Consider the following 16,068-nt stretch of genomic DNA (forward strand, 5'->3'; position numbering starts at 1 on the left):
CATGCCCTAGTACTATGTATTAACAACAAAAGAAATGTCTGTGGGTCAAAAAGGTGGGATTCTGGTGTGTGTTATGACCGGTACAATAAGGACAGATTAGACTATAGTGCAGACAATAGTGCAACACAATTCCTCAATTGGGAAAAAGAGCCCATCAGTTCCCAAATGGTTCCGCCATAGTCGAATAATAATTTCCCTGTCAGAATACGATCATGTAGTTTTGGCTGCAGAATAGTTAATAGTATTCTTTAAAAAACTGACATATCAGAAAGAAACTACAATTCCCATGATTTTAGGGGTTTTGTAGTTCTCTGATGATGTGGCGCCATGAGTCACACGTCATCATCGTGATTTGATCAACAATAAAGATGTCTGACACGCATACACCGGCGCCCCCCCCAGCTAGCGCAGAGGGACGCCCGGTGTACCGACGGAGAGGTCAGTTTTTCTTCCTAGACAGTGATCGTGTCTTTAAAACACTGCTGGGGTAAGTCTCCTTTTGGGTCTTTACTTTCTTTAAATGATCAGAAGTATAAACAATGATACTCTTAAGAGGCGCGGAAATGCCCGATCAGGGCACCATTTTCCCCTTCCCCCTCTTTTCCCTGGCTAAATACGGTCTGCGGGTATGAGCAAAATTAACAATGGCATTTGTTAATGGCGATAGTACATACAGAAGGAACACTGCAGTAATGTATAAAATAGCCATTTGAGAGTTGAGTGCACAAACGATCATTATGCACTTTTTCTGACCGAGTCGACTTTATAACCTCTGACATGGTAAAACATATTAAGACATAATGAGTGTTATACAGACCATCACTTTGGTTTTGTTTTTGTTTTGTCTTATTATTAGAGCGGTGCTCCACACACCTGAGCTGCTGCCAGGTGGGGTGATGATCTTTCCTCCTACCAAATAGGTAAGCTAGCGCAAATTGGGATAATGGAAACTTCACCATATTCATTTTGAAAATACTGAATGCGATTGACACTTATGATTTGGACAAATTATCAGTGTTCATTGGTGTGTGACACTGATGTGTTGTTTGTGTTTGGTACAATTTTATTTGAACAGGTTGGAGAAGAACAAGGAATACCCAAAAATCACACAGGTATTCTCCTTCTTTTATTGCAGTAGCTGTTAAAATCTAGGTCCTGATGAAAGCAGTGACGCATTCATAGTCACCGATGCTGAAACATGTTGACCCTACTTGCGGGTGGATATTTTGTTAAATCTGCCAGTTAATTCACATATATCTATATTTTTAAGGTTAGGAGAATTGAGAGAAACCATTAAATAATTTTCCCTCTACTCAATTTCTACCTAATTTTAATACACTTCACGTTTACTCACATTTATGCACTGCAAAACAGTTACCCAAATTTACTACAATAATCATTTTTTGGTTCCACCCATCACATAACTCATTTATTATCAATTGTCACAACATACATCGAGTGACAAATATATACAAAAAAACTTTCTCCTGGGTAAGGAATGAATGAATGAATTTCTTTATTTGTATAGTTAGTAAAAACCATTACAAAAAATAAAATGCCGTAATATTAAGAACAAGGAGTAATAAAACTAAACTGGAGGTACATACAGAATTAGAAGTTAAAATCAAGTAAAAAAAAAGATGACGTTTAAAGTTCAGGAGACAGTTACAGAGGGAATGGTTACACAAGTATTATATGTTCAGGGTATGGATTGGATCTTTACCAAAGTTCCTCTCTTTTCCTCAAAGATGGTGATGAATTTAACTGCTCTGCAGATCAACTGTGGGTCTCTGGAACACAGGACTTGTATGATCGCGGAACGACAAGTGCGAATACCATTTTGTACAAACTTCGCTTTTAGCCTGTTCCTGCGTTCCTGGTCCAGTGCGGGACAAATGCAGATCAAGTGAATGAAATCTTGTTTTGCTGCGCCACATAGGTCGCACTCCTTGAGAGAGGGTAAGGAGAGCCTAGATGATGACTGGGCGGAACCGTTTGGGAACTGATGGGCACTTTTTCCCAATTGAGGAATTGTGTTGCACTATTGTCTGCACTATTGCCATCTGTTGGCCCCATAAAGAAGATAAGAAACCTTTTACGCCACCAGTAAGTCAAGGAACCCCGTCTGAAAAGAATGCGGCTTACAAAGAAAGAAGAACGTCACTAGGACCTCTTCTCCAATGGCTGGCCACCGTTTAGGAGGCCAGCCAACGGAGAAGAGGGGCGGGGCTTAACCCTCTCTAGTGAAGTGCACCCTGAAACATAAAATCTCGCGAGCTCAACTGCGCATGTGCGCAGTACGCCATGCAAGACCTAAAAAGCAGAAACAGAACCAGGTTCTAATTCCATCTGAAGAATTGGAATAAAATATCAAATAAAAAAAGGACAATTATTCAATAGCACACACAGAAAACATTTAACATTCAATAAGTTTACAATTTGCGAAAGTTTGAGTTTTTGGCACTGTAAATGACAATGCCTTTCAATTTATATGGTTTAAAAACATGCAAGCAGTGCATAAACGCACATTTTATACTTGTAGTCCTTGCTTACTTAAACCACAACTGGCAGAAACAAGCATTGGAATAGCCAATAGGTCTCGCTTTTGGGACCTCATAAGCATTTACTTATGCAGCACAATATCCCTGGTGCAACAACATCAACTGTTGCATGGCTAAACACTTCTAAGATCCCAAAGGTGAGACCTATTGGCTATGCCAATGCTTGTTGTGAAATGTCTCGGTTTTTGGCTTTAAAATTCTGGTCACCCTATGACAGAAGCAGCAAAATACCAGTCGAGCAGCACACTATACTAAGCGCTGATTTTTAGCTTGCATGTTCTCAAGCCACGCCCTTTGAGACACCCACCAGTTTTTTCATCCTACTTAAAGCCCTGGAGAGAGGCAATGCCATGTTTCGGTGTTCATGGATCTAACAAGCTTACCCTTAGTTAACACCTACTCAACAACGGAAAACCACAGTTTACATTTTTTTTAGTACGTGTTGTACCAGGTGTGGAATTTGAAACTTCTCTTGCAAATAGAACTTGCACGGGTCCCACTCCCAGGCCAATGCTTAAGTATCTCGGCTAGGCCAGGTTTTTAGGTCAAGGACCTAAAGGCTGCGCTTGCGCAGTCTAGGGTCGGAGAATTAATGTCCCTTAGTAGGGCTTTGGAACCCGCCTCCCTGCCCCGTCTCTCCTCCATTGGCTGGCTTCCTAAACGGATGCCAGCCATTGGAGGAGAGATACGTCACTCCGATTTAGCCCCGTCTTTTTTGGATTTGGGGGCGTAAGTTTTGCTGTTCTTTAGACAGTGACGTTGTCTGTCACTCAGAACCACAAAACCACACCCCCGATTCCGAAAAATTCAGAGCTTCTCGGCAGCCATTTTTTTTTTGGGGTTGTTGTGGTGAGGATCGGCGCCGCTACCACTCCAGGTAAGTTTTCATTTGTTTCTTGCTCACTTTGTGTCATAGTGTTTTCAATTTTACTTCCGAGTACGGCATTTTGCGTGCGTGCGTGCGTCTTAGATACCTACATCACGTGGACGCAGTATCTGCGGCGAACATGGCGGCTCTCGGAGCTGGCGGCTCTTCTGGCGCCTCGGAAGATGCGTTCCTAATTTTTTATAATGAGGTTAGCCGGCTTGTTTGTGTCGGTGTGGGGAAGGAACTTGCAAAAGCGTAACTGTGAGCACCCGTCGGGATCGGCGTTGTGCGGGGAAGTGGGAGTGACGGGGATGATATTACCAATACTCACCCATCACCGTAGGGTCTGAGTCTGAGGACAACGACGTACAACGGAGGCTGCCCTTTAGCACATTCTAACGCGAGGATGGGTTCGGGGGGAGGGGTTGTGTACAGCCCCTTAAACAAAATAGTTTTATTTACAGTAACAAAAACGCCTTCATACTTTTATTGTATTAAAGTGTGTGCATTTCACAGTTCACCGCCGCGGGCCTGGGAATTGTGTCCTTGCACTGCTGATGTCACCCCCCTGGGCTGCGCTAGGATTGGCCCTGCGTTTTTAAGGATTCCCTGCTCGTCACGATGGGTGAGTCCGAGCTCCCGGTGGTTTGTCTAATAGTTCAATTGTATGCGGCAAAGTATTGTATGCTGTTGGTCCGAGGAGTGGACATTGGGTCTTCCTGGGGGCATGAACGACGGCGGGGGCACACGTTAATGCTGCTCACCAAGGGTGTTCAGCTCTGAGACGTCATGCAGCTAAGGTGTGATTGGGGGTGGTGTATCTTACAACAGAGGCCGCTCTTTAGCACACTCTAACGCGAGGATGTGTTCGGGGAGAGGGGGTGTGTACAGATGGACCCTTAAACATAATAGTTTTATTTACAGTAACAAAAACGCCTTCGTACTTTTTTTGTATTAAAGTGTGTGCATTTCACAGTTCAAGTATGAAATGTGGGAAGATGTGGTATTACGACCAGAGCTGCCGGCTTTGGAATTGGCTTTGCGTCGGTGCAAGACCCTCTGATTCTGGCCACATAATTTAATCTCCCTGTTCCTAAAAAAAATGAATGTGTCCTTGTGTAATGTAACTATTGCTCATGTAAAGCGCCCCAATGCGTTGGTGTCGAGTTCGCGCTATAAAAAACTACAAACGTGTGTCATAACTATTCAGTCCTTAGTGCAGATTCCTTTATAGGACGACAGATTTATTTTGCTGTTCTTAAATCTCATCTATGTATATTTTTTTATCGATGCGCGACAGTACGTAAATGTTCTCATTTAATGTACCATTGGTCAAATGTTAAAGGTTTGCATCCTGCTGCACGAGACTGCCATCTGCTTTGTTGGAAGCACAGAGAAAAGAACCGCACTGAAGAGTAAAACACTTCAGACGAAAGGTGCACAGAGGTCCTTCGTGCCACTGCACACGGTGCATCATTCATAACTCTCGTCCCTTGACGAGAAACTAAATATCACTTTTATAATGTTAATTACGGGTTAATTGTTTTAAATCTTTGATTATCATAACCCTCTCTACGTGAGCATCTTTGAAAAGCGTACCCCTTACTACAGTTACACTTGAGGTTTATAGGAATGCCATGTTCTTTAAGGATTGTCTACTTGAGCACTTAACCATTTGTTAGCATGTTAACTGTTGCACAAATAAATATTCCATATAGTGACCGCAGATACTAGCAGCAAGTGGTTAACGTTAAAACAAATGTCGGTCTTTACATTCCGCGTTTTTTAAAAGATTCATTGCAGACATATGTCTCGTGCAAAGCCCAGCTTCTGTATTTAACCCCATAGATTTACCTTGATTACACGATAAGTAGTGCCCATTGAAACATGTTGTTTTATTTTGCTTGTTTCCCTTTGTTTCTGGGTCACTTAAACGGGTCCTGCTCCCGCTGAGTGCGGGGTCGACACACTGCAGTAATTAATATCTTTGCACCGAGGCTGTCGTATGAAAAACTCGTTTCTTGGATGGGCAGGCCGGGTGGTGAGCCGGGAGCAGGCCGGGCGAGCAGATGTCGTAGTATCACAGATTGCCTGTTCCCTGTGTATTGAATGGTGCGAGGGGAGGAGGTAGTCGTGAGTGAGCTTTTTTGTGTACATTGTTTTTAAACTGCTTTTCATGACTGGAAATATATATTTAAAGACCATTCAGAATGTGAGTGCTGACGTGCAGCTATGGTCCGGTTCATACAATGCCTATTGCATGGATCAAAAAATCTGTGGGAAATCGGATTCGGACATGAGTCCCAGTTCTGTAATTTTTGATATTACTTGCCTTTCCACTTGGTGTCTCTATACGTTTAATTTCAAACGTATTATAAAGCGTTGCACCGCCTCCTGCACAACAAAGTAACGAGAAATGCAGAATTTAGCAAAAATAAACATACTATGCAATAAGTACCCATTTGATACTAATATTTATGGTTGGGAGTTAGTTTACATAAATGCAAGTGGCTAGTTTGGTAGGATGTCTCCTCCTCATCAATCCCACAGACCTGCCTGTTGCATTGGCGCATTTTTATTTGAAAGGGAATGACTGTGTCCATGGTACTTAAGTCTTTTTGGCCAGTAAACCCATCCACAAAATAATAGCACTATTTCCTATCTAGAAGGTTTGTGAAATCAGCAAGCATAACATTGCTGTGAAATGTTAACGTTTCTAAAGTTGTTTTCTTCACCCGGACAAACCATTATCCCTTTCAGATTATATGATTTTTATAGTGGCAGTTAACCACTCTAAATGGATGCCCTAACCATAAAGGGAGTGGCTGGGGCCCATGGCAGGTGAATTATGAATTACTGTTGTGCAATCGTACTAGTGGGTGTTTTTTTCTGGCCCATCATGGGACACTTCTTATTCTCCAGTCCCTTTTGTTGGAAAACCTAGCAATGGTGTATATTTGTATTGCACCAGCACACTACTCTGGATGCCTCGAAGCAGATTGGAGTATGTGGGTCATGGTCTACAGTAAATCTACTGCAGTCAAGTTTTGTAGTAATCTTTTTTTTTTACGCTGGTTGAAGTCTCGCTAATGCCCTAGACCCTGAGTTGCTCTTTATCAGTGTTGACATTTGTATGCATTGATGATGACATCGTAGTCATAATGAAGACAAAAACTAAACAAGATAGATTTCTGATTTAAATACTTTCTACAATTTGTTATGTCCTAGTAAGGCAAGATTCACTTTACATTGCCCTTCTGAGCAGATAACACACAATGGGCCATTTTCACTTCTACAAACCATTACATCTTACTTGTTTTGGACTTTGAAACTGGGTGCTCTCAGTATAGTCCCTTGAGCTTTTCACTGCATGCAGCTCTGGGGCTGGGAAATAAATTGTGCTCTCACCAGAGACATCCGTGTGTCCCCAGCAGGGTCCGTGCGCTCCCGCATCCGGACACCAGTGTGCATCGCGCCGCCGTACTCCACAGGAGCAGCATTTCCGCACAGGCCGGCCCTGGGAAACTACACTCGGTGAGTAGATGCGTTATCTGGGGTGATCAGCTCCGATAGTAAACCCAGCCTCCACTTCAAGGCGCTAGGAACTGGGCAGTGCTGTATTAGTAGCCTTCACAACCACAAGCTCCGGCGCACCACAGCTAGACGTGCACTCATTACAGTCTGGTCCCTCCTCGTCACTCTGTCGCCCTGTTGTCACTGTCTCATATTTCTTGCCCGCTTTGTCCATTCACCACAGGCAGCGTTTTATTTTCAAAACCACAGAATCCATAAAACTCCTTTCCACACCCGTCACTACCATCAAAGAGTAACGTTATGCCAGTGGTGTAACGAAACTTGAGGGGGCCCCCTTGCAAAGTACATGCAGGGAGCCCCCTCCATGGTCCGGGGACAGTCCGGAGCTCTCAGATCAGGGACCCCTCCCCCCAAGCTCAGCATTATTAAAGTTAGAGCTCTTGGCATTGCTCATGACATTTTTTGTTCATTTTTTTTATTTTTAAAACATAAATAAATGGTATTGTCATTGACAATGGCAATAGGTGAGCATTAGAGAGTAGTAGAGCGTATTCAGGACAGAGCCACACACACAAACACAGATAGAGCCGCGCACACACACACAGACAGAGACACCCACAGAGCCACGCACACACACACAGAGGCTCTGTCTGTGTGTGTGGCTCTGTGTCCGGGAATACTCTCTACTACTGTCTAATGCTCACCTATTGCCATTGTAAATGACAATACCATTTATTTATGTTTAAAAAAAAAAAGAAAATGAAAAAAAATGTCATGAGCAATGCCAATATCTCTACCTTTAATAATGCCGAGACTATTGCATTGTAAATGCTTGTTGACTTTGCATTGTGGGACTTTGTAGTCTTCCTTTAGCTCATTATAAAATCGGCCCTAACTCCAATTATGTAAAGAAAAATACGTGAGTGGCAGAGCTACTCACGCATGGACACGAAGTTGTTCTTAAAACAGTACACGAGGGTTCACACTGTGTCCACCATCATCTCCTTAACTTTGTGGCTCTCACAGTGACGTTTCTGTCCCTGATCAGATCACCTCATTCTGTTTGCAGTAGTCAGTAAGTAGCAGGAGCACCCACACCTTTCATATTTATAAAAGTAGCAGAGAATGTTTGGGCTCAACTATGGTATTTACCCGTTTTGCAGTCCAATCTTAACAACGCAAACTGTTAAAACATTAATACAACTTTTGGTTTATATTTAAGATTCTTCTTTAAATATGTTTCTTGGCCTGTTATAACAATATTTACGTTTCTATATGAAGCACCGAGCTGTGCTTGAGAATTGAAGCGTTGTTTACGGGCTGGGGTGGGGGTAGAGGGAGACAGGAACATGAAACGGAGTCCTCTAAAACTCAAACTCCGGGGCGGGGTAACCAATTCCTGTCCGTGCTGCAGTCAGCAGAACTTGCAACGGAGTTGGTCATGATTACCTGTGCCATGAGATCATTTTTCTTTAGGAGACTGAGCATGCTCGTAGAATCTGAAAGGGTGAGCCCTGCAAACTCATTTCAGCCCGCTTAGGGAGCACTGCTGCTTCCTCCTGGAGTGAAAATAAAATTAGGCTCTTTGGATAAGAATAAATTGCGGACCCTAGATGGAACTTCCATAAATGCTGCTTATGCTATATAGCCCAGCTGAGTGCAGCTTTCGTTTGAGCTTATTCAGTCTAGGTTTGTGCTTTATCCTGGATACGGGAGGCTGGAGAGAAAGGTAATGTCATGTGTGACACCTTTGGTCGTCTTGTTTAAACCACCAACACTTTGCATTCTGGAATTTGCAAGTCCTGTAATGTTGCAGAATTCAAAGTGCTAATTTCTTGAACAAAAGCGCTGGGTGTGCTTTGGACACATGACATAGGAAATATGGTTTAAATATAGGACCAAATGCTCTCATAAATACAGTGCCGGGGGGGGGGGGGGGGGGGGGGGGGGAGTCCTTGCACATTACAGAGGATAGTGGATCCTGCAAACAAAACTGTAAATGTTGTTTGTACTGCTGCCGCCTGGTGGTCCCATGTCATCTCTCACCCCTAAGCCTTCCCATGCTTTTTAGTGGGCAATGCGTTGAAGGCTGGGTTTTTGAGCTGTCACTAACAGAGCTAAAATTAACAAGAAAAGTGCAGCCGCCATTGTTGCTGATTTGAGAAGAGTGAACAGTGCCAGGAAAAAGCTGAGAATGTGTGGCGGCCGAAAATTGGGCGCCGCGCAGCCTAACAGTTGTTCACAAGAAGAAATGTGCAATCACCATTGTTGCCGATTAGGAGCGATGTTGAAGATGTGGAAACAGAGTTGGGCGAGCTGCGCGGCAGAAAAGAGAGAGGGAAGAAGTGCTAGCTAGAATGAGACTGAGAAGTAGAGTTGGGTGACCTGCGCTGCTGAATCGTGAGAGGGAAAAAGCGCGAGCGAGCAAAAAGGAGACGGAGAAGGCGGAGCGAGTCAGTGGACGGGACGTGGAGGCAAGGAGAGAGGGGCACGCGCGCGCTTGGGAGAGCAGTCTGCTCATTTTCAAGCACTGCACTCGTGCTTGTGGCTCCCCCTGCGCGCTCCCACAAGGTGGATGCCACCACAAGCACGAGTGCAGTGCTTGAAAATGACCAGAGCGACGGCTAAAGGTCCTCTTATGCAGCACATACGCGCTGTGTAGGCGAGACCTAAAAAGGCATAGTTACTGCCAGCCTTACTTTTGAAAGTAAGGCCTATAAGTACAAAGTGCGAGTTTACGCACTACTTGCAAGTTTGCAAAACACATTGTCATTACAATGCCAATAGCTCCAACTTGCCTAAATGCGAGACCTATTGAATTGAAAATGCTTTTTTTTTCTTCAGCTTTTGTACCTGCACAGCATCCTCTTCAAAACACTGTGTTTCATATTTCGGTCGGCATTTGCATTGTGGGTTCACTTGCTTTTCTTTTTAGGCGTGCACCTTTTAAACAACGTTCCCACTTTCATTTTGGCCATAGAGTCCTGTTTCCTGCTTGTGGCAGCCTGCTTGCCCTGTGCCGTCCCTCCCTTCACCAGCCCCCCACCACTTCTCCGAGTTCGCTGCTTTTATTTTAAGTGATTTGCCCGAAATTACGGGATGTTGAGCCGAGACTCGAACTCTTGAGTTGGAAGCTCTGGCCCAGGCCCGGACTGGCCGTTGAGGGCACCGGGCAATCCCCTGGTGGGCTGCATGGTTGGGGGCCGGTTTTGGGCCCCTGGGGCCGTTTTTGTTACAGGGTCGTTATGCTTCAAAAACGGCCCTGTAACAAAAACGGCCGAAAGCCGGCCCTGTCACAGAGCGCGGTCACACCTCTCCCCCCTCCCCTCTCCTCCCGGAGGGGGAGAGGGGGGCCGGCCGAGCACTTTGCCAGGGCCGGTTCTGGTTCCCAGTCCGGCCCTGCTCTGGCCGCACGCCCTTCACAGCATATTTGATTGCTGTTTTTTAAAATGTTGTCAGATGGAGGCATTTATATGCTGTTCAAGTCAGATTGCGTGCTGGCTCTCCTCACCAATTTCATTTTCACCATTGCGTCTTGTTTTCTTGCTCATAGCAGCCTGCTCGCTCTGTGCCATCTCACCCTATCCCTATCCCTTCACCATGCCCCCACCACTCCGAGATCACTACTTTTATTGTAAGTGACTTGCCCAAATTCATAGGACACCACTTCCTCATCAGAGACTCTGCTCCCTAAAAGTTCCGGGGCCCCAAATATGCTGCATTACTAAATCCTTATATGGTCCCAAAGGCGAGAGCTATTGCATTTAAGGGAGCCTTGCTTCAGTTTCTGGAAACAGGGCCACATATGTGAAGCTAAGAAAGGTTTGTTTTTTTCTTCAAAGCCTATGCAAATATTCTCTTTTGTGTAGATCCAGAAATGGCAGCTAAACGAATGACAAGAGAGATATTTGATGCCGCTGTGCAGAAGAAAGCCCGTAAAGATCTGCTCACCAGAGATGAAGCCATTGAAGAAACACTGCATGAGTTGAAATTACAAGGTGACTTTAGTATAACTTTTATTTTTGAAGAGTGAGCTTGTTATTGGTGGAAAAACAAACAAAGTGGTGGCTGCTACCAGGTAATATATATATATATATAATAGATATATATATTTATTTTTACTCTATAGAAGTGACACATTTGCAGCAACGGTAGCTTTTTATTCCTGTATCATATCAACATGTTATTACTAACCTGCACTTCTAGAATCTTGTCCCACCTTTAGATGTCTGTATTGGGAATTGAATAGTCCTCACGTAGCTCAGTATTCTTACTACTGTGGTCACAAATACATTACAATATACACTGAAATATACAACAGCATGCATGTTATAGTCCGGAATATTGTGTGTTTATAGAAACAAACTATTTTCTGTACATTAAAAATACATATTTTTTTTTTTTTAGCTGGTGTCACTAGACAGAGTTCTAGGACGGAGAGGTATGATGATTATCTGGAAGCTGAAAGATATGGCCGTGACGGACCAGGATGCAGCGGGCATGAAGATCCAATTCGTGGTGATCCTATGCGCAGTCCACTTGATGCTCCCCTACGAAGTTCTCGTGATCGTGGGAGCCGAAAAGAAGATTCTAGAAGGGACTCATTCACCAGGCCTCCAGTGCGAGAATCTGAAAGCAGCCCATTTGATCCTTTCACTGAACGCAGGAGATCTAGAAGCCCTCCACCAAGAGTTAAGGATTGCTTAACAGAACATGTAGTTCGTTCTAAGTTTGACAAAGATGACCTTCGCAGGTCTCGAGATGCATCTTATTCTCGTGAACAAGTGTTTCGCAAACCTCATGCCCCCCCTCCACGTCGTGAGTATAGTCCGCGAAGGTCACCTCCCCGTGATTTTGTGCCACCTCGGAGTAAATATTCACTACCTAAGAAGGGAAAAATCTCACGTGAGCGGTTGTCACGAGGTCAAAAGAGACGCAAAAAACTCAAGGAAGCAGCTGTTGCTGCTAAAGCTAAAATACCAATTATAGATGACCCTAAAATCGATTTCAATGACAACCACGACATTTTTCACAGGCTTGGTAATCAGTTGATACGATGGGCTGGGTTTGACTCCATTCGAACGAACATTCATTACACAGATGAAAAGGAACTTCTGTATCAACATAAGACAGAAGCATGTTCGAATGCAGTTATAGCTTTCAAACTCTTTCTCACACAAACGTACAGAGATTACTGCTTCTTCTTTGCAAAGGATTTGAAACGCCTACAATGTCCTACGATAAACAATAACGTGCTGAAGATACTGAAAATCGCAAATCCTGTGCAATCAGAGAAATGCTTTTTCGAAACCATAAAGCCTTGTGATGTAGTAATGAAGAAGATGCAAACTGGGATTCTGAAGAGCATTATGCCTCTGCTAATGGCTTGCAACACCTATGAGCTGAGACAAAAAGTGGGCTATAATGGACCAGAAGATATGTCGAATGCCTTTGAGAGGAATGTTTCTTTATGCCGCCAGTCCCTTGTCCTCCTTGGGCAAACCTTTGCCCTAGCAACATCAATCCGGCAGGAAAACATTTTGGAATCAATGGGTATCCTGAGCGGGGCACCAAAACCCACGGATCACCCAAACCTCAGTAGCACGTTTCTGTTTGGGAAGGAGTATTTGTCCCATTTGAAAGATTGGCTATCAAAGAGGCGTTATCCAATCAGCATGGCCCCAGAAGGTAAGGTTAAAAAAGGAGAACATAGGTAAATAAATTGATTTCAAAGATTTTGTGTTCTGTCTGACCTTTTTTGCACAGGAGCTGGATCCAGATGTTTGTATGTGTTTATTTGGCTGGCAACGCACCGAAGATCTATAGAATCCCCTCATTGTTTGAACTATGCAAGGACACTTTCAGGTTGTCAGTGTGTAGTTCTTGCATCTTAGCCAGATCCACTGGGATTATGTGATGTTGAAGTATTTCTGTATATTTATGTATTTGCTGCATTTGCCACATAAGCCATCTGCAGATCTTTAAAAAGAAAAAAAACGTAATATGTAAAACTGATCCTAATTTTGTAAAAACTCAGCAATGCATGTTGCTTTGCAGTGGAAGGGCCTTGGCAAAGGGTGACACATCTTTCGCCTATTGAAGTATTTGGCTGCTCAACTGGTACTAACCAGATAAAACCTTTCCTCATTCAAGTAATCACTAGTAACAATGACAACAATGAACCAGTACTATCACAATGTGCAGCATTATTTGCCCTTTCTTGACACATAAGGTAGTGAAACCTGCCACATCATTTGGTCCAGCCCGCTGCGTAATTCCAGTAGGACTGGACTTAGAAATGTGTAGCAAAACAACTAATTGTAAGATCTCAAATGCTAACAGTTCTTTGTTCTGCCTTAGACAAAAAACCCGCAGATCCCAAAATTGTAAAGACCATTGACAAGCTTGCGGAGCACTGTATAAATCTATTTAAAGGGAAAAAGACTGAAAAGCAACCCGAGTTATGGTAAGTTACGGAGTCCAGTTAGTAGAAGCCAAAGAGATTACAGGAAGCGCAAGGAACTCTGATGACCTTGGTAATTATCAATTTGTGTTGCAGGTTCTTGTTCGACGAGAAGAGCCCAGAGTACCAGTATTATCGTACAAAACTGGTAGAGACCCAGAAGGTGCGCCAAATTGTAGAGGATGGAAGACCACAGACAGCCAAACCAACCGCAGAAGAAGCTGCTGCCGAGTCTGTGAAACGTATAGAGTTTTCACGAAGAGTACGAGAATTCAAGACCAAGCTATTCAAGAATGTAGCACTTGCGAAGCGCCGGAGGCTGAGGGCAGCTTCTGAGCCGCTGCAAGCACCCAAAGTCTCAAAGCGTGCTGCACCTCAGGAAACTAGTCGTCCGAGCACTGAAGGTAGGCGATCATTAGACTTCATCCTATTGCAGTTGTACCGTAAAGACTTTGTCTTTAAACTACCTTTGTATAAGAGCCTCATAATCAGTTGTGTATAGGGCAACCATGGCTGATAGATTTTAGTTCTTGATATTGTGAGATGAAAACCTGTGCACATTCTTACTCTACAACTACAGTAGTACAGAACACCTTGCATTCTTGGTGTGTTTAGCAGCGTCCACGAAGGGGCCTTTGTCATGGCGCTGAGTCGTGCTTGCACTATTCGATGCATTTTGTGTAGTTCTAGTGCCCATCACTGTAAGCAATACGCTCTTGCTTTATTGGACTGTTGCTTCCTTGGCGTATAACTTCTAATGTTATCCATTCACTTTCATAATTGGGCAGGGCAGACTCCTGGTAACTTGTGCACGGCTGCATAGGCGGGCAAGCGCCTGAGTCCTAAAATTTCATGTTGCAGTGTAGCCCACTTTCTTGTTTTGCTTTCGTTCTGTTACTTCACCTATTGTCCCACAGGATATAAGGCAGGAGAACAAACTTTTCATTTCTGGTCCTTTAGATAAGAACTGTACTGAATTGCCTGCTGGGCCACATGAGCCTAGTGGTTGACTGTTTAGTGATTTAAATCAGTATTCTGGGTGAACATGCAGATTCTTCCTGGTTGTAATGTGTATGTTTGCCCATAAGATGTCTAAGCTGACCTCTTCTGCTGTTTCAGTTGAACTCTGCTTACTTTTGTACTTAGTTGATGCCAAAACAAAGGATACAGCTGAGAAACTCGCCAAATTTGTTGTTCAGATGGGACCTAAAGTTGAGCAGTTCAGCAAGGAGAACATTGAGAGCAATCCAGAGTTTTGGTATGCATTTTATTTGGGTTATGCATGACATGGTAATTGTGAAAATGAATCTACTTTTTAAAGCAGATCAGGCCGTTCAGTAGTTGGTATATAACCTATATATGACCTAAAACAAGGTGAATAATTCTTATCAGGCAACACCCAGGATATTGTTTGTCATCAAGACCAAAACTTTTCAGGTTTTTGTCCTCTGTTAAAGTAGGCCCAATCACCAGCATACCACTTGGCTGCCATTGTGCAATACCACATTATGGGTCTGCGAACGGCAGATTCTTGTTCTATGGAAAGATGTCTGTCCATATGTGTAAGTTGCTAAGAAATGTACACAAGGTTCATTAATGCAAAAGTCTTTGCTGTCAGGTTGAGCACACTAAGGAAATGCAGGAAGCGCTGCTTGTGGTATTGGTAGTAGTTCCCCATACCAGTGTGTACAAACATTTGCAAAATTGTACTATTTGGTGGGGCTTAACCTCCAGGAGGCTTTCTTTTTATATAACAATACTTGTAGAAGCTGACCATAATAGTGGCAACTGTGCTCCTGAAAAGCTCAAGTGCCGAAGGGGCTCATAAGTCGTCTCTCCAAGGCCACCATGCATTGACTTAGTGATCTAGGTGCGGTAATTTTAGCTTCATTGTGAAGAAAATGCTGCCATCATTTGTCACCTCACTGCATGGAACCAAACGGGACAAAGTGGGCATTCCGTCCCTTGGAAAGATGTTTAATAGCCCTCCACCAACCCCCAACTTTCACAAATAATGCTTGTTCAACTTTGCTTGTGAAGTGTTCTTCAAACAACTTTTTTCTTTATATTTAGGTTCTTAAAAGAATTAGACAGCGCTGCTTACAAATATTATCAGGACAAGGTAGCTGAATTGCTGAAAACTGAAACAAAAGAAAAAGCAGGTGACTCCAAGAAGGTCCAACAACCTGAAGTGGAAGCTGACTCTGCAGATGACGACAGTGCTGAAGCTGCAATGGCATGTGAAATTTCACCCGAGGCAGCAAGCCAAGATGAGGTCGCAAAGAAAGCTCCTGTCCGTACACTCCCTCGTAAAAGAGTCACTGCTCTTAAAGTTGGGATGCTTCCCGCCAAGAGAGTATGTCATGTAGAAGATCCTAAAGGTGGGTGAATTTTTAATCTTAGCAATTTGTTTTGCTCTTGGCATTTTATACCCTTTACATTCTCTGGTTGCATTTAGTATTGGCAGCTGGGTACCTTCCAGAGGACGGGGGTAGAATACTATTCCAGCAAACCTCACTACTTCTGGGAGGCTTTCAGTGTGTTCTTTCTTCCCACACCCTTTGAAAAACTGTTGATGGGGAAAATGTTTAAATGGCGCATTTTATCGCATAATTTTCGCAGATTTCCTCAAGTCATAGGAT

At 43.6% G+C, this 16,068-nt stretch overlaps 1 protein-coding gene across 10 annotated transcripts in view; it reads left to right on the plus strand.

Moving 5' to 3' along the window:
- The window catches only part of LOC147673142 (SURP and G-patch domain-containing protein 2-like), a 183,621-nt gene that overhangs the window by 78,381 nt on the left and 89,172 nt on the right, over window positions 1-16,068 (plus strand). Inside the window, exons 2-10 of one of the 10 annotated variants that reach the window (XM_086946882.1) lie at window positions 857-920; window positions 1,076-1,112; window positions 6,861-6,963; window positions 10,833-10,961; window positions 11,371-12,651; window positions 13,324-13,429; window positions 13,523-13,830; window positions 14,573-14,684; window positions 15,500-15,807. In XM_086946882.1, the coding sequence (XP_086803008.1) occupies window positions 10,841-10,961; window positions 11,371-12,651; window positions 13,324-13,429; window positions 13,523-13,830; window positions 14,573-14,684; window positions 15,500-15,807 (2,236 nt within the window). In that variant the 5' untranslated portion in view covers window positions 857-920; window positions 1,076-1,112; window positions 6,861-6,963; window positions 10,833-10,840. Of the gene's footprint in view, window positions 1-856; window positions 921-1,075; window positions 1,113-6,860; window positions 6,964-10,805; window positions 10,962-11,370; window positions 12,652-13,323; window positions 13,430-13,522; window positions 13,831-14,572; window positions 14,685-15,499; window positions 15,808-16,068 lie in introns of those variants that run through there. The other 9 variants (XM_086946881.1, XM_086946887.1, XM_086946883.1 and 6 more) reach the window with 9 other exon arrangements.

This window comes from Lissotriton vulgaris, chromosome 12 (assembly GCF_964263255.1).
Source record: "Lissotriton vulgaris chromosome 12, aLisVul1.2, whole genome shotgun sequence".
Lineage (NCBI taxonomy): Eukaryota > Metazoa > Chordata > Amphibia > Caudata > Salamandridae > Lissotriton > Lissotriton vulgaris.